The 23,993-nt window shown below is 37.2% G+C and overlaps 1 protein-coding gene across 15 annotated transcripts in view; it reads left to right on the top strand.

The window, feature by feature from the left end:
- The window catches only part of LOC149263928 (serine/threonine-protein kinase TOR-like), a 489,849-nt gene that overhangs the window by 307,399 nt on the left and 158,457 nt on the right, over positions 1–23,993 (top strand). For 14 of the 15 annotated variants that reach the window (XM_089426946.1, XM_089426940.1, XM_089426951.1 and 11 more), the window contains exon 42: positions 12,311–12,517. The exons of the other annotated variant lie outside the window; for it this stretch is intronic. In XM_089426946.1, coding sequence (XP_089283072.1) covers positions 12,311–12,517 — 207 coding nt within the window. The remainder of the gene's footprint in view (positions 1–12,310; positions 12,518–23,993) is intronic. 15 annotated transcript variants of the gene reach the window in all.

Below are 23,993 nucleotides of genomic sequence, written 5' to 3'. Positions count from 1 at the left end.
TTTTTTTACACCCGGGAGCGATCGCTCCCGGGCGTTAAAAATCGCTCCGAGAGCGACGGAGCGATCGCTCCCTTAAACGATCCCGAACAGGGCAGGGAGCGTAAATTTTTTTTAGGGAGCGCGCTCCCGAAAATCGCTCCCGTCCGGGAGCGATTTTGGGAGTGCGCTCCCGACCCGCTCCGGTCCGGAGCGCGATTCGGGAGCGGGTTCGAGGGGGGGGGGGCCCTCCCCCGCAACTATGCTTCTAGTAAATCCAAGCTTCATCAAATAGCTATCAATGCAGACATACCGAGGCCTAGAGGCTCGCATCAAACCATAAAGGGCTTTCTTCAGCTTGCACACATGATTCTTCCTGTCATGCTCCTCAAAACCCAGTGGTTGCTCGAAGTATACTTCTTCCTTGAGAATGCCATGTACAAATGCAGTCTTCACTTCCATCTGATGAAGTGTCCGTCCCTGGCTAGCAGCAAGAGAAAAGATTGATCGAATCGTAGTATATTGGGCAACAAGTGAAAATGTCTCATCATAGTCCTCTCCCTCTTTTTGGGAGAATCCGCTAGCCAAAAACCTTGCGTTGTATTTTTCAACACTTCCATCAACGCCATGCTTGATTTTGTAAATCCACATTGAAGTCACAACAAATTTACCTTTCGTTCTTGGAGCCACTTCCCATTCATCATTTTTCATGATGGACTCATATTCTTTAGCACTAACATCCTTCCAAACTTGTTCTTTCACAACTTCTTCAAAAGTACATGGTTCAACTTGTATAATGTTGCTCATAGCTACATTGTATCCCTGGTATCGACATGGCTTCTTGCTATCTCTGAAGGTTCCTCCTGGGGTAACATGTCTCTTAGCAACTTGTAAAGTGTCACAAAGCCATAATGGTCTCTTCCTAGTAGCGGAAGGATCACATTGAGGGGGATCCAAAGGATCCATGGGTGCTATGGGTTCATCCAAAAAATCAGGCTCCGGCTCAGGCATAGGAGGCTCTTCTTGCACATCCATGTCATCATCCTTTCTCTCAACATTGGCAAGGGGTGGAGTGTCCCTTGCTTTACCAAGAGCAACATTTGGATCAAATGTCACATCCCTACTAAAGTCTATATTCCTTTGACTAGGTACATATATTCTATAAGCTTTAGAATCTTCACCAAAAACCAACAAAAGTACCTTTCTTTACTAAAACTTCCAGCTTGGTCCTCTTCTCCTTCGGCACATGAAAGTAAATAAGGAAGTCAAAGATCCTAAGTGTCCAACGTCGGGTTTCACACTTGTGAAGACTTCTTCATGAATCTTGTCACCTAAGACTCGGTGAGGGCTTCTATTTTGAACATAGACAATAGTGTTAGCAACTTCTCCCCATAGAAAGATTGATAGCTTTTGATTATGCAAACATAGCTTTGACTGCTTCCATGGCAGTCCTTTACTTCCTTTTAGCTACACCATTTTTTCAAGCTTATACGATATGGTGGTCTCCTTAATTCCAGTTTCCTTGCAAAAGTCAATGAATTCATTTGAAGTGAATTCTCCACCATTGTTTGTCCCATAGTTGCAGGAAGGGTCCCCCCCTGGTTCCAAGGCCCGAAGCGCGTCCCGTGCGGATGCGTCTAGGAAGCGTCCCCGAAAGCGCGCTTCTGCCTGTTTTGGACGCTTCCGCCTGTTTGGGATGTTTGTTTCGAGTATAAATGCAAATATATATATATATACGTTTCCGCAGACGCTTCGCTTCGTAGATTTTTGGAAAATGACGCTTTCTCGTCCCCACTTCCAAAAAACATCCCCACTTTGTCCTCGCTTCGTGCAACATTGGTCTGTCCTCAAAACTTTGATCTTCTTTCCGGTTTGATTTTTTGCCAATCTCTTGAAGTCCCTGAACATGTGAAATGCTTGGTCCTTTTTCTTTGAGAAGAAAATCCATGAATTGCAAGAAAAGTCATCCACAAAGATCATATAGTACAAATATCCTCCAAGAGAGGTCATAGGCATGGGTCCATAGAGATCAGAGTGTACAAGTTGAAGTATTCCATCAGTCTTGCTACTACTAGAAGGAAATGGTCCTTTCACATGTTTTCCACTTACACACAATGTTGTGAACATCTCGATAACATGCCAATTTTATCTTGAAATAAGGATTTTTTGGCCTAGCTGATGTTTGTCAATTTTTACCGATATTTTGATGGTACCTTGATTTTACTGATGTTTGCCGATTTTTACCGATATTTCCCGATTTTCTCGATTTTTTGGTTTTCCGAACCCTTGCCTACTTTATCTCGATGGCAATGTTCACAAGATTGCTTGCACATCTTTGACAAACTCCATCTTGATCTAGTCGCATCTCAGGCATCCCAGAAACCATCTTTCTCACATTAGGCAAAGCTTTGTAGTGAAGGCAAGCGAATCTTTGATGCAACAACTCACATTGATGAATACTATGAGGGCCAATGCTTGGATTGGCCTTCCATTGAATTTGTAAAGGCCTTCAATTTGAGATCCCAGAGTGAAAGCATCCTTCAAGCTAGACTTCCTTGGCCAAGCAAGGACCTTCCATTTATGAAAGCAACTTTGAATCCTTTGTCCTCCATGGCAGATATAGATACAAGATTCTTTTTCAATCTCGACACGTACAAAATGTGTTGTAGATGCATAGTTTGACCAAAATCCAAATGAATGGAAACATACCTAGTCCCCTTAATAGTATGTAGCATTATCTCTAAGAATAATATTCAAATTGGACTCCCTCTCAACTAGGTTTGGGAGGATTTCATGATAATCGATGAAGTGTCTAGAAGCCCCACAATCTACTAACCAACTATCAAAAGAATCCGGAGGAGAGGAACTAGAAAGAGAAAAAATAAGAAAGTATTGGGATTGAGTTTCAACTGCATTATTATCATACCTTGAATTCCTTGATCTCTTAGGAGAACGATGGGTCTCTTTTCTGGCAGTGGGTCCTCCTCTCTTCTTTCTTTGATCAAAGTTGTTCCTTGGAGCATTTCTTCCTTTTGGACAATCTCGGGCATAGTAACCATTTAAGAAGAAAATCCATGACTTGCGGGAAAAGTGATCCACAAAGACTATATAGTACAAATATCCTCCAAGAGAGGTCATAGGCATGGGTCCATAGAGATTAAAATATATAAGTTGAAGTATTCCATCAGTCTTGCTACTACTAGAAGGAAATGGTCCTTTCACATGTTTTTCACTTGCACACAATGTTGTGAACATCTCAATAACATCTTGATTTAATCTTGAAATCACGATTTTTTTGGACTAACCGATGTTTGTCAATTTTTATCGATATTTTGATGGTACCTTGATTTTGCTGATGTTTGTCGATTTTTACCGATATTTTCCCGATTTTCCCGATTTTTTGGTTTTCTAGACCCTTGCCAATTTTATCCTAATGCTAATGTTCGCAACATTGCTTGCACATCCTTGACAATCTCCATCTTGATCTAGTCGTATCGTGATTATCAGGCATCCCAAAAACCATCTTTCTCACATTAGGCAAAGCTTTGTAGTGAAGGCGAGCAAATCTTTGATGCAACAACTCACATGGATGAGTACTATCATGGACCAATTCTTGGATTGGTCTTCCATTGAATTTGTAAAGGCCTTCAATTCTAGATCCCAGAGTGAAGGCATCCTTCAAGCTAGACTTCCTTGGCCAAGCAAGGATGTTTCCATTTATGAAAGTGTTATAAATATAATTCATAACAAGTAAATAAATAAAATAAATGTAAATATTAAATAATCAAAAACTGATTATGTTAAATAGTCATTAGTTAAGTGAAAAAGCATGTCTAAAAGACATGCCTATTCATGAAAGGTCACCTACCTAGGTATAAAAGAAGGGCCTCATTGTAACATTCATCATCACTCATACATTTATATATATAATAAATTATTATTTAAAATACCTCTTGTGTATTTTTAACATATTAAGTCAACAAGCTATCAGTTTTCATGCTTTAGTGGTATTAGAGCCATGGCACACAATATAATCATGCGGGTCTTTGAACGTTGTTCACTGCACAATGTGCCATTACATTCACATCCTGAATGCATTGAGCAGCTTAGTAAAATTCAAGAAGCGTTTCAGGGATTAGAAAAATCATGTGTAGAAGTTTCAGCATGTCTAAAGAAAAGTTATGCAGAGGAAGACAATAGTGACAGTGAAGGAATGAAACAAGGTGAAGCATTAGATAATTATGATGTTGAATATGAAGCTGATATAGATCAAGATGAGGATCCAGATGGAGTTGATCTTGATATGGACGAGAATGATATAGATCAGGATGATCCAGATGAAGATGATGTGGATGAGGACTATCTTGAGAAACAAGAAGATGAACAATATCATAACAAGGAAGAAAACATTGACATGAAAGAGGCTAACAATAAAGAATGCCCAAATCGAGGAAGTGATGTTGATCATGATGAAATAGGAATTCTTCACGGTGACATGAATGAAAATGAAAATCAAAGGATGACAAGATGACAAAATGACAAAAGTGACAGAATGTCTAGAAGCATTGATCGCACTGCCCATGAGCCAACTTTTGATGAGAGGATAAATGGACCGTCAGGAATTGTGTATGAGTTTGTAGGAGATAGACAGGAAGTGATTAATAAGCTTGTTGAATATGTAAAGCCTACGAAGAATGTAAGGTGTATGGACATTGGTCAATTCATTGAAAAGTTTAATATATTAGAATTAAGTGGCTCACTACCTAGTCAAGTAGATGCGGAATCAGATGCAACTGTCAGAGATTTCAAGATACTAAGCACAACAGAAATACCTAGTGGGGGTAATTTTTCTATGAACTTGGACGCTGGCAACAATGTTCCTGTAATCGAGAGTCAAGTTGTTCATTCGGATGAAAGTCAAACCTATGATATTTATAACTTTGAATCAGATTTGGAAAATTTGACTGTATTTGATGTGAAGCATGGACAATACACTAACATTGTCAATGTTGCAGGAATTTGTGAATCCAATGATCTTTTTCAAAGCTTACCAACGACTGAGGAAATAAAAGGTAAGGAGTTATCCTTGGCTACTGAGTTAAGCACAACTCCTGATGAACCACATAAAAGAAACTTGAGCTCAGATGTGAGTGTTCAAGAGCTATATTTTCCAGCTTTGGATGGACAATTGATAGAGCTTGAGGTCAATAGAGAGGAGAACAAAAATAACACTACAAGCTGCAAAATTTAGGAAAAGTGACTCTTATCAACTCAAAGAAGTTCCACATGATATGTAATTGCCTTCTATATCTAGTGGCATTTTTAGAGAAGCAATGGCTTTAAGCAGAGATTCTCAGACCAGCAGTCAGAAAAGCTATAATGACAAAGTACCCACTAGGAGAAACTCTGAGACCAACAGTCAGAAAAGTTGCGGAGATGAAGTACGCAACAATAGAGACTCTGAAATCTGCCATACAAGTTATAGTTATGGGAGTAGTTTGTATGCTAGATCTAGAGTTTCATTAGAGGTGCAAGTAAGTGCACGCAGTTCATTGAGACATGCAAGCGAGGTGGGAAATAGCAAGAAGGTCAACCCTTCAGCAACTGAAGAAATACAAAGCAAGCCAGTGTCAGAAGTTCCTGAAGAATGTTGTAATGTTTTGATAGTAGATACGCTTTACATTGAAGAGGGAAATATATTTGCTGGTGTATTAGTTGATGGTCAAGGAAGGCTTTGGGCATTAGGGGCCAGTGTCTAGAGTCCCACTAGAAATAATATTTCGTTTGTGACTAGAATTCCAAGGTATGCCATTAGTCAGATTTTAGAGAGGATTATTCATGGATTTCCCGGTTTTTCACGGCCATTTCTTGATTTTCTACAGTCTATGCTATGACATAAGGCAAGCTCCCCGCCGTCTTACCTGTCCATGCAACCAGTCGCAGTCTGGTCCGCTGCTTCCTATCGGAACCCTATCCACGTTCACACTGGAACCCTGTGCACATTCACACTGGAACCCTGCCCACATTCACACTGCTCAGCATCCCTACTCAGCATATAATGTTGTCTGACCCCGCTACAACCTTATCCACCCATCACCGTGCTCTCGTCCCTCATGCGGACAATAACACTGTCCACTGACCAACGCGCGTCAGTAGAGAACAAGTCATGTTCTGTCTCCATTCCCCTACCCGTGTCCAGATAGGAGTCCGTGCTCCACCATCCCCTATCTAGCCTGTTTGACTGTCTCCTGTCGCGGATCGCATCCACGTCTGCCCCACCGTTTGTCCGCTGCCAAACATCAGACACGACTCTGGTTCTGTTCGGATAGCCTGTCACGAATCCGTCAAATGGTGAACGAAGCATCATGACGATTGTCGATTCGGTAATACGTATTAAGGTAATATACATATAAAGTTAGATAAATATAATATATATATATATTAACTTAATTATATATAATATATATTATAACTTTATAATATATATATTTTATAAAAAAAATATTATTATTATTATTTAAAAAAAATTATATAAAAACAAATTATTTAAAAAAAACTATATTAAAAAAATGAGTTATAAAAAATAAAAATAAAATTAGAGTTATTAAAAAAATTATAAAAAAAATAAAAAAATCCCAGAGAATATTACTACTGAGCTACATGACGAGAGGATGGCCAAATTATATACATTGAGACGACAAACACTAAGTGAAGAAAATCCACAACATTAAAGCTTTGAGGACAAAGCTTCCGAAGAAAGGGGCTATGTTATGAATATAATTCATAACAATTAAATTAATAAAATAAATGTAAATATTAAATAATCAAATGCTGATTATGTTAAATAGTCATTAGTTAAGTGAAAAGGAATGTCTAAAAGACATGCCTAATCATGAAAGGTCGCCTGCTTAGGTATAAAAGCAGGGCCTCATTGGAACAATCATCATCACTCATACACTTATATATATATAATAAATTATTATTTAAAATACCTCGTGTATTTTTAACATATTAAGTCAACAAGCTATCAATTTTTATGCTTCAGAAAGCAACTTTGAATCCTTTGTCCTCCATGGCAGATATAGATACAAGATTCTTTTCAATCTCGACACATACAAAACATCTTGTAGATGTATAGTTTGACCAAAATCCAAATGAAAGGAAACAGACCCAGTCCCCTTAATAGGATATGTAGCATTATCTCCAAGAATAATCTTCAAATTGGACTCCCTCTCAACCAGGTTTGAGAGGACTTCATGATAACCAATGAAGTGTCTAGAAGCCCCACTATCTACTAACCAACTATCAAAAGAATCTAGAGGAGAGGAACTAGAAAGAGAAAAAATAAGAAAGTATTGGGATTGAGTTTCAACTGCATTATTATCATAGCTTGAATTCCTTGATCTCTTAGGAGCACGATGAGTCTCTTTTTGGGTAGTGGGTCCTCCTCTCTTCCTTCTTTGATCAAACTTGTTCCTTGGAGCATTTCTTCCTTCCAGATAATCTTGGGCATAGTAACCATGCTTGTGGCACTTGTAACATTGGATCTTGGACATGTCCTTCTTGAATCCTCTATTTTTGTTCTTGAATCCTTGACCTTGCTTTCTTGGCTTTTAGTTTGAGGGCCTTCCTTTCTCTTTCTTCTTCTTGTCTTGGGCAGAAAATACAATAGGTTCTCCATTTTTATGCTTTTGAATTCTTCCTGTAGAGATCATCCTGGACTCCTCTTGAGTGCACTTGCCTAAGAGCTCATCAAATGTGATGAGCTTGTCATTGTTGCTAATGGTTGTGATAAATGTCTCCCAATAAATAGGTAGGCCTCCAAGTGTAATCAACATCATCTATCTATCTGGTACAATCTCACCAATAGACAGAAGTTGATCTCTGACTTGTGATATCTTCATGAAGTATGCTTGAATGGTCTCACCCTTGTTCATCTTGATGTCCCTAAGTTGATTCTTCAAAGTAATGATATGGCTCAAATTGTTGACCTCATGCATTCCAATCAACTTGTCATACATTTCCTTAGACTTCTTCATCTTTGACACATAAGTAATCAGATGATCCTTCAAGGAATCAATAATGATATTTTAGCTTTGATTTCTCCTTTCTTGTACTTGGACTTGACAGCAACAGTTGCATTCTCCAGAGGCTCAGGTACCTTGCCTTCAACATATTCCATAACATCATTCTCTTCCAAAGTCAAATTCAACCTTTCCCTCCAAGCAACAAAGTTGGAGGAATCATTTAGTTTCTCCTCAATCTTGAAGTATGAGGTAGACATCCTGACCAATTCAAATAATCTTCAACAACGGATAAGATATCTTCATGGGGTGATTGCCCTTGTCTCCTTGGGCTTGTCTTCACCTCAACTCTAATAGCATGTTGATTTTTCACAATGTTCTATGCTGTAACAATCACTTAAATAATTTCTTCTTCTAGTAGCATTCACTTTTCAATTTAATATTCTGTCACCCAATAACAATAATCAATTGTAGCTAGAACAGTAAGCAATATGCACAATAGAAGACAACCAAGAACAATAAGACACAGGGATTTAGGTCAAAGACCAGGGAAAAACCCCACAAGGAGGAATACCGAACCAAATTCTTCTTCTATTAAATCAAATGTTCAATAGAGATAATCCAAATGGTACATCCATCAACAAGTCAAAGTCTAGCTTTGACTATTCCAATTCAACAAATCCAAAAACCAATCAACTATGAGAGATAAAGTCTAATTTGGTCAAAGTACCAGTCCACAATTTTCGGCCCTATGAAAGTGGAGTTAACTGCAGTGAACAACCTGACCTAACTAGTCAAGTCAACAGTCAAAATTGCTCAGAAAATTTTGGTCAACGCAGTAATGAATGCGGCCTTCCATCTTCAGTCAAACCCAGTCAAAAGAAATCCAAAAACCTTCTTGCAACTCGGTCAAATCCCAGTCAACCTGTGGTCAAACCCTGGATAGAATCTGCAGTCAAACCAGTCAAAGTATGGCCAGAAGTTCGGTCAAAGTCTCCCTGAATTCAGCCTCCCAAAACAGGAAAAATTCGGTGAAGCCAAGTCAAATCAGCCCAAGTCAATGCTGGTCAAAGAATGCTTAAAACAGAAAGTCAAAGTTTATCAACATAATTCTTCTCTCTCCTTTGCACATGTAAACTTGTCCTTGCAATTTTCAGAAGTGTGTGAACCATTTGATGAATGATGTGAAGTAATGATGATATCTCCAAGACTCCAAGTGAGGTCAAGAAACTCATATTTATATGGGTTGTAGGAGGGTCAATTTCTCTCTCTAAGCTGACTTGACTTTTTCATGTTGACTTGGACCAGCATAATAATAACAATAATTTCCATGTGCAAATTTAATTTTTCTCAAGTAGAAGAGGGGTCTCCTTAGGGGTTGCTGGGCTTCTCTAATGGGGGAATTGCTCCCTCATCTGCCAATTTTTGACAGGAAGAAGGACAAATTCATCTCTAGCATTTATCTCTCTCATTGACTTTGCATGTGTGAGTTTCTGGGCAATTTCTGGGTAGCAGGTTGAACTGGGCAGCAGGGCCGAGTTTTTGGGCATATTCTGAGAAGCCAAAATTCGAACTAGGCAGATCAGAGAGGGCCGAAGTTGAAGGGCAGAAAACTGACTTGACAAGAGGGCTGGTTGACAAGGTTTGATCATAGCGTTGTTGGTCAGTATGAACTCATAGTTGATTAGCAACATTAGGTGTATCTCTTGTTGAACTGAAGAATTTCTTTAAGGAAAAGGTTGCTGAGTTCTTTTCCCAAGTGGGTTTTCCGAGGGTAAATCTTGTGTTCTCTCTGTGCATTGTGTTCTCTGCTGTCCTTATGGATTTATGATTGAATTTCTGAAGTGTAATTGCTTAATGATACGCTGGAAGTGCTAAAAGAATATCTACATTTGAAGTAATTATCAATATTTCAGAAATTTGTGCTAGTATCTATTGCATTCGAAAAATCATCAAGGATAACTATTAACAACAGATTACCAAATCTACCAATGAGAGACTTAGTCACAACGTCATAGTAAGGTAAAATGAAGATGAAAAAAATTGACAAGAAGGATATTACCAAAAGCGTAGGATGGATAGATAAAACATAAAATACCTTGAATTGCACAACATGCAAGATGATGATGGAAAAAGTAAAGTGGCATTAATAGATATGCAAGGACATGCATACAATTGGTTCAGCGGGCTCCATGACTGAGTTAGATACGAAGTTGATTACAATGTGGTAGTTTAATAGTTGAAATATATTTTCTTGGGCTGCCTGATGAATTCGGTTGGATTGAAGTGAAATATTAACTGCTGTAATTTTATATTTCAGATTAGCATTAAGGCTGAAGGTTCATAAGAAATAGTTTTATAAATCCTCAGGTAAATGGGTTGAAATTTCTAAATTTGCATTAAAAGTCAACTTTCTAAATTTCTATAAAGAATGCCAAAATGGTAACAATGAAGACAAAGCTAGACTACAAACACTCAAATGTAAATCTGAGGGTAGATTAACGATACTGATTGATATGCAAGCCCAACCATTGTCATCTCAAAGGCTGCTAGATTTTCCAGCTGATATTGCCCCACCTCAAAGCCACATCAGATTACCTAATTTAACAATGAGGAGACTTCATCATGACATCATAGTAAGGTAAAGTGCACATGAAAATAATTGACAGCGAGGATAATACCAAGAGCGTAGGATGGGAAGAAAAAACCAAATAATGTCTTGAATTGCACCACATTGAAGATGATGATGAAAAATTAAAGTAGCATCAATAATTGTGCAAGGACATGCATACAATTGGTTCAGAGGACTCTATGACTGAGTTAGATGATAATGGTGATTACAATGTGGTAGTTGACAGTATTTTTGGAAATAAAGATTATCCCAAAGATGTTTTTAAGTTTTAACATCTATCTTCTGCATCCAATAACCTAGTAGTAGTGCAAGATTAATTGGGAATAAAGCCAACAATCAAAATAGGGTCCCTCTGACATCTACAAAAAGGAAATGCAGATATGTTGCTTCTTACCATGGGGCACCTTGATGGGACCTGCAACTAGAATCCATGACAAAAAGATAAGAAATTTTACCAAGGAGATGGTATACTGGAATATAATAAATTCAAAATGGATAAAGAAGACATTCCTAGGATTTCTATAGCAACGATAAAAGGAATTTTACAACCAAGGACCCTGAATTTTTGAGGGTCTACAAAAAGGAAATGCAGATATGTTGCTTCTTACCACGGGGCACCTTGATGGGACCTGCAACTAGAATCCATGACGAAAAGATAAGAAATTTTACCTAGGAGATGGGACACTCTAATATAAAAAATTCAAAATGGATAAAGGCGGCATTCCTAGAATTTCTCTAGCAACGTTAAAAGGAATTTTACAACCAAGGACCCTGAAATTTTGAGGGTTTACAAAAACTAAAAATGCAATAATATTTTTGGATTCTGGAACACACAACTTTATTGATATTAGCATTGCGAAAAGATTTAATGTCTTCATATATCCCACCAAAGATCTAACAGTCATGGTGGCAAATGGCAAAGAGATCATTGTGATTGGAAAATGTCATGAAGTATGTGTACAAATACACGATTTTAACCTAGGACGTGCTTTTACACTTTAAAGTTTACCATTTGGTGCAACGGATGTAGTTTTAGGTGCCAAAGGGTTCATGTGGTGAGGTGCTTATGCTACCAATCTTGAACAACAATTCATGGAATTCAGATGGCAATGAGAGATTTATAAGTTGTTTGGATTCGAACCATTCCTTACCAAAACAAGCAATTCACAACTATTGAAGAAGATAGATTGCAGATTGTGCCAACCGACAGTATGAAAGAATATTTCTTTCAAGAAATTGTTTCCTGATGAACAAACCTCTCTAATAAGTTCATTGAGACAAAAGCTTTTCGGGGGGGGAGGGGGGTGAGGACATGCGATATACCTAGGGTATAATAGTAATATAAAGAAAATATAACTTGAAACACACACACACACATACACTCAATACACACATATTATTAATATATATGCTGGTTTATTGATCTTATCTTCCTGACCAACAATGTAATTTCATCAGTAGCATTAAAGATGACATATCTAAAATTGGGCTAATACTGTGATTCTTGTTCAATGTCAATATAGTTTTGTCAATCGATATTATATCCCTTTTAATTGTTATTGTTTAGTAAATTCTCACACAAAGGATTGCAGATATATTTTAGCTTTGTATGTTAGAAGCAATTGTTTTCTTGATCGATTCAAGCATTCTGTCCTGATTAGTTGTGATGTTTCTCCAGGATATCCTTCGACTGCTTACTTTATGGTTCAACCATGGGGCTACTGCTCAAGTGCAGGTAGCTTTGCAAGAAGGGTTTTCATATGTTAACATTGATACCTGGTTGGTAGTATTGCCACAGATAATTGCAAGAATTCACTCAAACATTCCTGCTGTAAGAGAACTGATTCAGTCACTGTTGGTGCGAATTGGAGGAAGCCACCCACAGGTTTGCTTACTAATAATCTGCTTCTTCTTGATTGTATGTTTCTATGAACTATGTTTATATCTCACTACATAAGCTATGAAATACATTTTTGTCACTTTTTATCTATGTTGCACTGGTTATTGAGATGGAGAATGGCAGGGATTGGGGGATGCATTCCCCAAATAGCTATAGTGCACCTCCAAATTGTTCAAGGGATTATTATATATATATATATATATATATATATATATCACTTTTTACTATTTTTTTGAGTAATTTCAATTTACTATTCTAGTCTTCATACCTTAGTATCTACTATTTTTCTTAGTACTAAGCAGAGTCTCAAATAATGAATGGAGAATTCAAGTCAATGTAGTTTCTCATATATATATATTCCGGAATAAGAGCATATAAAAGCACATTACCTTTAATTACATAGCATTAGTAGGGCGCTAGGGTTGAATATTGGGCTTCCCCACTCATAAATTCTTGTATCTAGGAAAAATTTAGGGAGGACGCCCATAAGCACCGCTTTTGGGGAAATACGGCTCCCACATTGGGGAAATATTTCATCCAACATTTCCTCAAAAGGGGGATGCACGGAAATGTTTCCCTAGGTGGCCCCTATTTTGGGAGTGTGCCCCCACCTTGGGGGATGTGTGACTATGGAATGCTGTATTTTCTCCATGGCACATGTTTTGAGGAGCATGATTACTTGCATGGGTGTTGGATCTACCTTGGAGGAGGAGCACTAGGTACTAAGGGTAGGATTATTAGCCCTAGGAGCATTGGGATCACTTAGCATGCCTTAGGGGGATGTGTTAAGTTGACTCAAGAATGCTTGGATTGAGGGCATGTTTCTTAAGGTTGATTTGGACCCAAGGCACATATTAAGGAGGAATCCATGTTTGGAGAGTTCACCATTTGAGGAGCCTTGTCTTGACATGTGAACACCTTGGAGAGATAGTGCTTTACTAGGATACTTTATCTTGAGGATTAGATTAAGTTGCTTATGAACCTATTCCATTTTACTATTGTTTCCATCCCTCACCTTTTCTATTTAAAGGGAGGGAAGAACTTTAGTTGTGGTAATCAGTGTGGAAAAAGTCTGCAAAAAATCGCGATTTAATCTTAAAAATGCGATTTTTTGAACTAAACGATTTAATCCTCGGATTTTTTGGCGACTTTTTCACAAAGGAAAAAATCGTGATTTAATCGTTATACTCTCGATTTAATTGGGAGTCGACCCTAAAAGTCGGCCTCCCTTCCCAGGCCATGGATAAAGAGGCCGCAAAGGAGAAAATGATCTTATTTTCTGCTATTTTCTCTCCGATTTGACACTGTGGAGATTCATAGGGTTTTGCCATTGCCCTAGAGGAGAATATTTGTGAGTTTTGTGGTGGAGATTTGGAGATTTTTCCATTGCTCATCGTGGGAGATTCAAAGTGCCGAATTGCTGCTGCCAGGTATGCATTTTAATTTCTCTCTTAATTTTTTTTTTACACAAATGATTTCTTAAATCTTTCTATACTTCTCTAAAATTCTATTAGTTTGTTTATGTCTTCTTTTTGCTTAGAAATTTGAAAGGGAAACATTGTTTAGAATCTAGATTGAAGCAAAACTTCAACTTTCAAGAATAAACTGACAAAAATTCAAACCCTTGTTTACTGAATCTGAGTGTTTTCAAGTGACTGAGAAAAGGCATTGAAAATCTAAAATCAACTATTGCATTTGTGTTTGCTTTTTATGTGATGGGAAATTTTTAATTTGTTTCAATTTTATTTTTTTTTGTGTCTAGGTTTAAATTCAAGTTCAAAGTTTAAAACAAAATGCCAAGGCTTTTGGACGCTATGTGGGAATATGGTGAACCTGATACTACACACGAATCTGGGGGATCAATAGAATGTATTTGACTTGCAAGTTGTGTGGCAAGCATATGTCAGGAGGTATCAACAGATTAAAATTCCATTTGGGGCAAAATGTTGACCTTTGCCCAAATACAACTCCCGAAATCATCCGATGGGCCATTCAATCATTGATGGATAAAGAGGAGGGAAAAGACACCAGGGCAACACTAAACCAACTTGTAGGGGCCTCAAGAGTGGGGCGAATTGAGAGTATCAGTGCTTCTTCAGCATCACCTTCCTCTTTTTTGATTCATGATCCGGATTAACCACAGTTCTTAGTTCATTTTGCCAACGTTTCAAACCCCAAAGGGGGTCCATCATCAGGACAAATAGAAAGAATAGGAATGAGAGAATATTGAGAGAGAAGAGAATGCGACCTATACAAGAACCCTAAATTCATAGAAAAAGGCCGACATATGATTTAAACTAGTTAATATAAATTAATAATATGATTTATATAATTAATATGATTAATATAATAATCAATATAAATTAATTTTATATTAATTTATATAATTAATATAATAATAATATAAATTTTTGCTTTAATTGTTTTTATTCTTTTCCTTTAATTAGATTAGGATTTTATTATTTAGATTTTTATGAATAAACTTTTTATCATAAAAATATATTAATTATTAAATTATAAATGAATAATTTTTTTTTTTTAAAAACCTATATTATAATTTATTTATATTAATTAATATATAGCTAAATTAATTTATTTTATTTATATTAATTAATATGTAACTAAATTATATCTAATTATATTAATATATTTAAAAATATTCAATATGTATAAATTATATTTAATTTTAATTTGATTGATATAAACTATACTATAATACATCTATATTAATTGATGTAACCAAATTTATATTAATTATATTATTATAATTAATATATATAACTAATATATCTAATGTAAATTTTAATATAATTATTCTAATTAATATAATTACTTTAATTTAACATTAATTGATATCTTTAATATAGTTTATAAGAATTTTTAAGATTTTAATATAATATAATTAATATAAATTAATAAGATTTATATAATTAATATAATTGATAAGGTTAATGTAAATTAATTTATATTTATATAAATAATATATTTTAATATAAGTTAATTAATTAATATAATTTAATAAAAAATTTTAATTAATATAATTTATAAGATTTAATAGGATTTTAATAATATAATTAATATAAATTAATAAGAATGTTTAATAAAATTAATTGATATAAATTAATTCTATTTCTATTTTATTCTTATTTTTAATTTATTAATATTATTAATATTAATATACTTATATGAATTATTAATATAATTAATAATTATTAATATACTTATATGAATTATTATATAATTAATATAATTAATAAGATTAATGTAAATTAATTTATATTAATATAAATAATATATTTTAATATAAGTTAATTAATTAATATAATTTAATAAAATTTTTAATTAATATAATTTATAAGATTTAATAGGATTTTAATAATATAATTAATATAAATTAATAAGAATGTTTAATAAAATTAATTGATATAAATTAATTTTATTTTTATTTTTATTTTATTAATATTATTAATATTAATATACTTATATTATTTTTAATTTATTAATATTATTGATCCTGAGCTTCCAAGGGTTCCGGGGGGGTGTTCATTTGTTTAATTAGAGGAAGCCAATTTCCACTGATTTCATTCCCATTGTCCCTGTTGAGGTTCCGCGGGTACTTCATAATTTCAATGGCCTCCCTGATTTTCCTTTTATGATAGTTGTCTTCTCTTGCAATCACCCTCGCGCTTTCCAAACACACCTGATGTTTGGTTTTGGACGAGTGCTCAGCAAGGGCTGATGAGCGGGATCTTTCATTCTTTATGTCCGCGGCATGTTCTTTAAGCCTTATTTTCAAAGATCGACCTGTTTCCCCGATATAACTCTTGCCACAGGAGCAATCGATCTTGTACACCCCCTTGAGCTGCTGACGATCAATGTTATCCTTAACCGACCTCATTATTTGCCTTATTGTTCCACAGGTTGTAAATTGAGTGTGAATGTTCTTCCTCTTTAAAATTTTTGCAATCTTATCTGTAATCCCTTGGATGTATGGAAGGTAAACCTTCCCTTGATTTTCTTTTTTGTCTTTAGGGGGATGTTCAGAGAGCGCCTTATCCCGGGCCCTTCTTATAGCTTTCTTGATGTTCCACTCCTTGTATCCAATGCTTTTGAAGACAGAGGTCAAGTGATCTATTTCATCCTTTATGTGATCAGGGTCAGAGATCCTAAAAGCCCTCACAGCAAGGGTATTTAAGACTCCTGATTTCTGGGAGGGATGATGATAAGAGTCAGCGTGAAGATAGCTCTCAGTATGAGTTTTCTTCCTGTAGACCTGGTGACCCAAGGTACCATCCTCCTTTCTACTAATCAGAACGTCCAGAAAGGGAATCTTGCCATTCTCCTCAAGTTCCATCGTGAATTTGATTTCGGAAGATATAGAGTTAAGATGATTGAAGAACCTCTCAAGCTCTGCCCTACCATGATTCCAGTTCAGGTTGGTGTCATCTACGAATCTTTTCCACCATGCTGGCTTCAAGTGGAAGGAGTCAAGGGCTTTTCTTTCAAAGTACTCCATGTAAAGGTTGGCGACAATGGGTGAGAGTGGGGAACCCATGGCAACTCCAGAAATTTGCTCATAATAGTGATCTTGAAAACTGAAAAAAGTGGACCGTAAACAGATTTCTGCAAGCTTTGCTGTTTCCGGATCGGTGGCCATCTTTATGACATAAACAGCTTCATCAAGAGGAATCTTTGTAAACAACGATACGACATCGAAGCTTACAAGAATATCATCCTTCTGTACCCTTTTATTCTTAATAAGTTTTACAAAATCACTTGAGTCTTTTATAAAAGAATCTGTGTTACCAACCAGAGGTTTTAGGATTTTAGCCACATATTTTGCTAATTCATAGGTAGGGGAACCAATGGTGTTAACGATTGGTCTGAGGGGAACCCCTTCCTTATGGATTTTCGGTAACCCATAGATCCTAGGAATAACCTCACAGGAGGGGATCAGCTTCTTCTTAATTTTATCTTCCAGGTTGGTTTCCATGATGGCTTTCTTGACCTGCTTTATCACATTGGGAATAGGGTTGGAGTTAACTCTTCTATAACTCCCACAGTTCAAATGCTCATTCATTTTTTGGATGTAATCTTCTTTGTTTAATACAACCGTGGCGCCACCCTTATCAGCCTTAAGAACAACTATCTCATCATTATTTCGGATAGATCTGAGAGCCTCTCTTTCTTCCTTATTCAAGTTACTTTCTGGCCGCTTGGACTTCAGCATAGCTAGGGAACATTCTTGTCTAATTATTTCTCTGTCGTTTGCTGAAAGATTCTGAGTCCCATTCTCAATGTTGCAAATGATACTTTCAAAGGGAATGTTTTTAGGTGAGACCGCAAATCCCAATCCCTTGCTCAGGATTTTAATTTCTTCAGTGTTGAGGATTGTGGATGAGAGATTCACCACTTTATTATTATGCTTATTGGGAACAATGGGGTTTTCCATAACACTGCCTCCATTCTTATGCATATAATAATTACTCCTGCTCTCATATATCTTCATGTTCTCATTAGTATTACTAATTTCGACCTTATTACCGAATTCACCATCCTTACTAACTAAATCAGAGAGACTTTCCATTGGAATATCTTTGTCGATGCCGTGATCATCATAAGGGACAAAATCCACCCTTTGGACAGCGTCGTGGAGCGTTTGGACAGCGGGTTCCTGTGCTTGAACCACGTCGTGGAGTGTTTGAACAACGTAAGGGACTTGGACTGCGTTCTGGTTATTTTGCGCTGCATGACTGCCACCATTTACAGCGTGTTGATTTGACTGCACTGCGTGCTGATTTAACGTATGATTGCAATGGGTCCCAATCCATAGGTCCCAACCCCTCATCTATCTCATATTTTTTTGTTCCTAGAACCATAGTTGGTGCAAAATTTGGCATCAAATCAACACTTAAAAAAAAGGAAAAGGCAGAAGCTAACAGGTTGGTCAGTAAGTGTCTTCTATGGAGTGATGTTCCTTTCAACATTGCCAAGACAAGCCCATTCTACCAGCCTATGTTTGATGTTGTTGTCGTCGTTGGCCTGGGGTACAAAGCCCCAACCTTTGCAGAATTGAGAGGGCCTCTTCTTCAAGATGAAAAGACTGATTGCACTTCTAGATTGGAGGAGTTTAGGGCATCATGGGAACAAACTAGATGCACAATCATGTTAGATGGTTGGAATAACTAGAAGGGTAGTACCCTTCTTAACTTCTTGGTTAGTTGTCCTAAGGGGACAATGTTTATGAAATTTGTTGATGCAGCATCTGCACACATTAAAGATGCATGTACATTATGTGAGTTGTTGGACATCTTCATTCGGGAAGTAGGCCCAAGCAATGTTGTCCAAGTCATAACGGACAACGCTGCAAATTATGTTGCAGCTGGCAAGTTGCTTATGGAGAGGTATCCTAACTTGTTTTGGACACCTTGTGCTGCTCATTGCATTGACTTGATGTTGGAGGATATAGGTAAGATTCCTATTGTGAGGGATATTGTTGAATCATCTAAAAGCATAACAAAATTTCTATATAATCATGCATTTGTGCTTAGCTTGATGAGAAAATACACCAAAAACAAAGAGTTGGTGCGTCCTGCCATTACACGATTTGCCAGTACTTTCATATCTCTTCAGTCTCTGTTGAATTCTATGTGGGATGTGAAGAGCATGTTTCTTTCAGTGGATTGGCATGCTTTATCTATTAGTCGCAAACCAGAGGCAGAGGGCATATGCAGACTAGTTTCATATGATCAGAGCTTTTGGGCAGGAGTAGAGGAGGTGTGTGCCATTTCAGAACCTTTGGTAAGGGTTCTTCGGTTGGTTGATGGAGACAAGCCCGCAATGGGCTACTTGTATGAGGCCATGGATAGGGCCAAAGAAGCCATTTGTGTTTATTATGAAGATAAGGGAGACGAGCGGTTAGAGAAACAACAGGTCATATGGAGAGTGATTGATGAGTGATGGAACAATACTCCCCATCGCCCCATTCATGCTGCAGGTATCTACCTCAACCCTGCATTTTCTTACACCTGTGGTTTCAGATTTGATGCCGAGGTGATGGATAGATTCTTCACTTGTGTTGAGAGGATGGTGTTATCTGAGCAAGAACGTGAAGATATTTCTAAAGAAATGGAGGTCTATAGGATGGGAGGTGGGACATTTGGTTTTACCATGGCTATTAAGAATAGGACAACCAAAATGCCAGGTAAGCTTCAGTTTGTTTCAAACTTTCAAGTTTGGAATTTCAATGTTTTCTTTTATGTTTCTCATTTTTCTTTTAACTTGTACATGCTTGGTGGACAAGCTATGGTGCAAGAGTACCCCATCTCCAAAAGCTTGCCATTCGAGTGCTCAGCCAAACATGCAGTTCCTCTGGGTGTGTGTGCAACTAGAGTGTATTTGACAAAATACACAGCAAAAAGCGCAACAGGTAAAGAAATTTCAAATTAAATTTTTTGAATTCATTTGATTATTTTTAATATTTAAATTTTCTAAGTAGTAATTTACAATCTATGACCCTAATACAGATTGGAGTCCCAATGCCTCAATGACATGGTCTACGTCTACTACAATCTTCGATTGTGGGTGAGACAACTTCAAACACCTACTGATGTGGAAGCCATCTCATTGGACAATATTGATACCACCGCTGCATGGAGCGTCAAGACTGAGAGGTCGACCATGGACTCGATCCTGGGTTGGTTAGGTATGGATCTAGAGGATGTAGCAGTTGCAGGGGAGGGAGAGCCAGAGGTAGAGGAGGAGGAGCAACATCAGGGTCAGGAGGCAGAGCTGGTTGAGGATGATGAGGAGGAGGTGACACCATCTAGGATGGGCAGCAGCAACATAGGATAGAGGCCACCTCTTCCATCGACTTCTAGAGGACGATTGAGTCCATTTGTATCCCCAGGGGCAGGGCCTTCTTTCTCTAGAGGAAAAGGCAAAGTCATTCCCTATTCTCGTAAAAGGGGAAGAGGATCTCAGTGACTAATTACTTGATGACTTTTAGATGACTCATGATATACATTTATTATAATTTTTGTTGATATTTTGACTCTTGAGAGTTGAGACTCAGACAAGACTCAAGATTCAGGAGTTGATTCACTATTTTGATATGTGATGTAGCACTAGACTTCATATACATATTATATATTAGTTTTCTTTACATGTTTATGTGGAAATGCATTTATTTGATGTTGTGGATACTCTAGATGTTAAAAAAAAATGAATAATTTTGTGTGTGTGTGTGTGTGTTTTTTTTTTAAATTTTGCCGACTTTTTCAAAAAACTCCTGACTTTAACGAGTTTTTAACCTTTTGGACCCTTGCTGAATTAATCTCGACTTCGACTTTTTCCACATTGGTGGTAATCATGTAGAAGCACATGAGGGTTCATTGTGTTGATTTTTGGTAGCATCAGATGTGCTCCATGTCTCAAAATTTGTTGGGAGGCTTAGAGACATGCATTCTCCAATACCCAGAAACCGTTTTGGGAAATTCCACTCAGAGATAGTTTTATTAAAATAATTTTAATGGGACCCTAAGTCTAAACTTAGGAAATTAAAATAATTAATGGGTATTAATCTAAACTGTGGGTGTAACTTTTAGAAGAAGACGAGGATCAAGCGAAAATGATCTAAGCCATTGATTAGAAGTTAATCTGGGCCGTTGGTTGTCCAACAAAAAGATATAAGAAGAGGTTTGAGGGGCACTTGGAGAATACACATCGAGGGAGGATCAGATGATCGATTTTCTGAAGCAAAGTAGCGCCCGGAAAGAATTTCGAGGTGATGTTTTGCAGAGAGGGGCATGGATAGTATCTGTTGAGGAGTCTTTTCCTGGGCTAGAGAGTACAAGGCAGAGAGGACAAATTGCCGTCCAAAGAGAGGCTGACGTTGGCCCACATAGTGGCAGCACAGAGCCTAGACGAAGATTGAATTTCTTGTTGAGGAAAGCGAGTTTCTGGGAGCTGGGGTGTGAGACCGGGAGGCTGGAAATCGAAGTTTCTAGGCAGCAGAGGATCCGAAGGAGGAGCAACACAGTCCCCAACGAAGGTGACGTAGAGACTGCGTAGGGTTGACGCAGTTCTGAGCAGAAGTTGACGCAGAGCTTCTTTCCAACGAGATCAGGGTCAGATTCTTCCAGTGACAAGGGTGAGAGCATCTCACTACTTATTTTGTCTAGTTTCTCTTTGTATAGGATAGCTAGTTGGGCATCCAACGAATTGTACTCAGAATTACTACTGCATAATAATAAAATCCTTAGTTGTTGCACCGATTTTCATGCATTGGGTTTTTCCGGGGACGTTTATCAAAAAATAACTGTGTAGATGTGTATTACTACTGCATAATAATAAAACCCTCAGATGCTTCACCGATTTTCTCGCATTGGGTTTTTCCGGGGACGTTTGTCCAAAAATAACTGTGTAGATGTGTGTGTGTTGTATTTGTTTCCTGTTCAGTTTCTTGTTTCCACTTATAATTTTAATGGTGTAGGCTGTCATGTATTCGTTTTAGTGTTTACTGTAGGAAACAATAAATAATTTGCTGCAGTAGTGATTCAGGATTCCGAATTTTCATTTGTATCTTGAAGATGAACTTGTCTTGAGTCTTTGTACTTGTCTTTATACAAAGGGGGAAGGTACTAGGGTTTGTAAGGTGAAAAATCTATTGGAGACATAAATTGATAGGGTTCGAATCATCGTTTGATAAGGACTTATGGTTTGTGGGAAAGGTGTTAACTTTCGAGGTTTACGCCATGCTTGATGGTGCTTCAAGTGACATTGGGTGCATGGTGTGTTGATTACCCTTGGTTGTACTATGATGGACATACACATTGGACATAATTTTCTCATGGGGTGCTATGCCCTGTCTTGATTCATATGTGGAGTTCACACATGGTGAACTTGGGTGGAGGATGACTTAATTTGGAGGAGCATTGGGAATCTTGGAAGAGGGCATTGAGCCCTAGATTGCATGGGAACACTCTAATGCTTGCAATGTCATTGAAATTAGAATTGGGATAAAATCGAAAAGGGTCCAAAAAATGATAAATATTAGGAAAATATCGATAAAAATCAACAAACATTAGCAAAATTAATATATATATATATATATATATATATATATATATATATATATATATATATATATATATATAAAAGCATTGAAAGCATCAACAACATTAAATGCATTACCAAATAAATATGAAAAGAAAACTAATATATAAGATGCATAATATGTCTTTGCTACATCACATGTCAACATGTTCTAAATCTTGAGTGCTGAATTAGCCTCAAATTCTCAACAAAAAATATAATAAATGGATCTCGCCATCTTGAATCGTCTACAATGAAATTAGATACATAAACTAGTGATTTACCTTGCCCCTTTTACAAGCACAGGCGATGGATTTTCCACTAGAGAAAAAAGCCATGGGGCTGGCGTTGGACTCTAATATCCTCCTTTGCTCTCCAAACCCTTTTCATTGTTTGCAAAATGAGAGAAAAACGTCAAAAGGATTCACTTAAATCCAATGTTATTGGAACCAAATGTAATATCCCTAAGGAAATTTTACAATCACAAACACATCATGCATAGTAAAAATACCCACCAAAAATTACACACAAACCAGACACTATGAAATGAGCCAAAAACTGCGCTGCTCTGAGCCATTTTATTATAAAAGTATGGGGTTACAATCAGGTCTTTGGAAAGTGTTTGCTTGGGCTTTCTCAAGGCAAGCTACCAAAACCCAAGTGATGAAAACAAGTGTCCCAACTGCTGTGTAGCTATCCCCTCTATGACTCTGTGCTGATCCCCTAGAAAACTGAGCTGCTAGTTGTGAAGAATGGATGATTTGGTCCCCTTTCGGTTTTAAATTTTTTTCGAAAAACTAACCCCCTTCTCTCCTACAATAACCCACCAAAACACAACAAGGGTTTGGCCAAACGCTGACCCTGAAATTTCGGCCCAATTTCCCCTCACTTCACTGTCTGCTAGGTATTTTGACCCACCTGTAAATGTCACTGTTGAAGGTCCCCAAAATGGTTGCAATACTCAACAAAGGTCCCTCCTGAATGGTCGCATAGGCTACAACCCTCAATCCTTCTTTTCCCCAACTCACATGTGTTGCACGAAGTACCACTGCGCAGGCCCATGCAGACCTTGGTACGAATGGCTTGGTCTCTGCAATCTCCCACGAATTGGGGCCCTAAAAGTATTGTAAGTCCCCAACAAGCAAAGGCCCGAAGTTGTTCCTAAAAGCTCAACAAAATTCCTGCTCTACAACCGACTCCTCCATGACCAGGGTATTCATCTTCTGCGTCCCACGTACTCGCCAGCTCCACGAATTCATTAGATAAACTCCCCGAACAGATCTGAAAGGATGCAAAACACCTCATAGCACTGGCACTCTAATTCCAATGAAGGTAGGGTGAGATTCTCGCTTGAAAATCTCGTGTG

Source organism: Pinus tabuliformis, chromosome 6 (genome assembly GCF_031772625.1).
Source record: "Pinus tabuliformis cultivar Carrire ecotype Pingquan chromosome 6, CPIR1, whole genome shotgun sequence".
Lineage (NCBI taxonomy): Eukaryota > Viridiplantae > Streptophyta > Pinopsida > Pinales > Pinaceae > Pinus > Pinus tabuliformis.
Note: the sequence above shows the minus strand (reverse complement) of the source record. Positions and strands in the feature narration are given on the sequence as shown.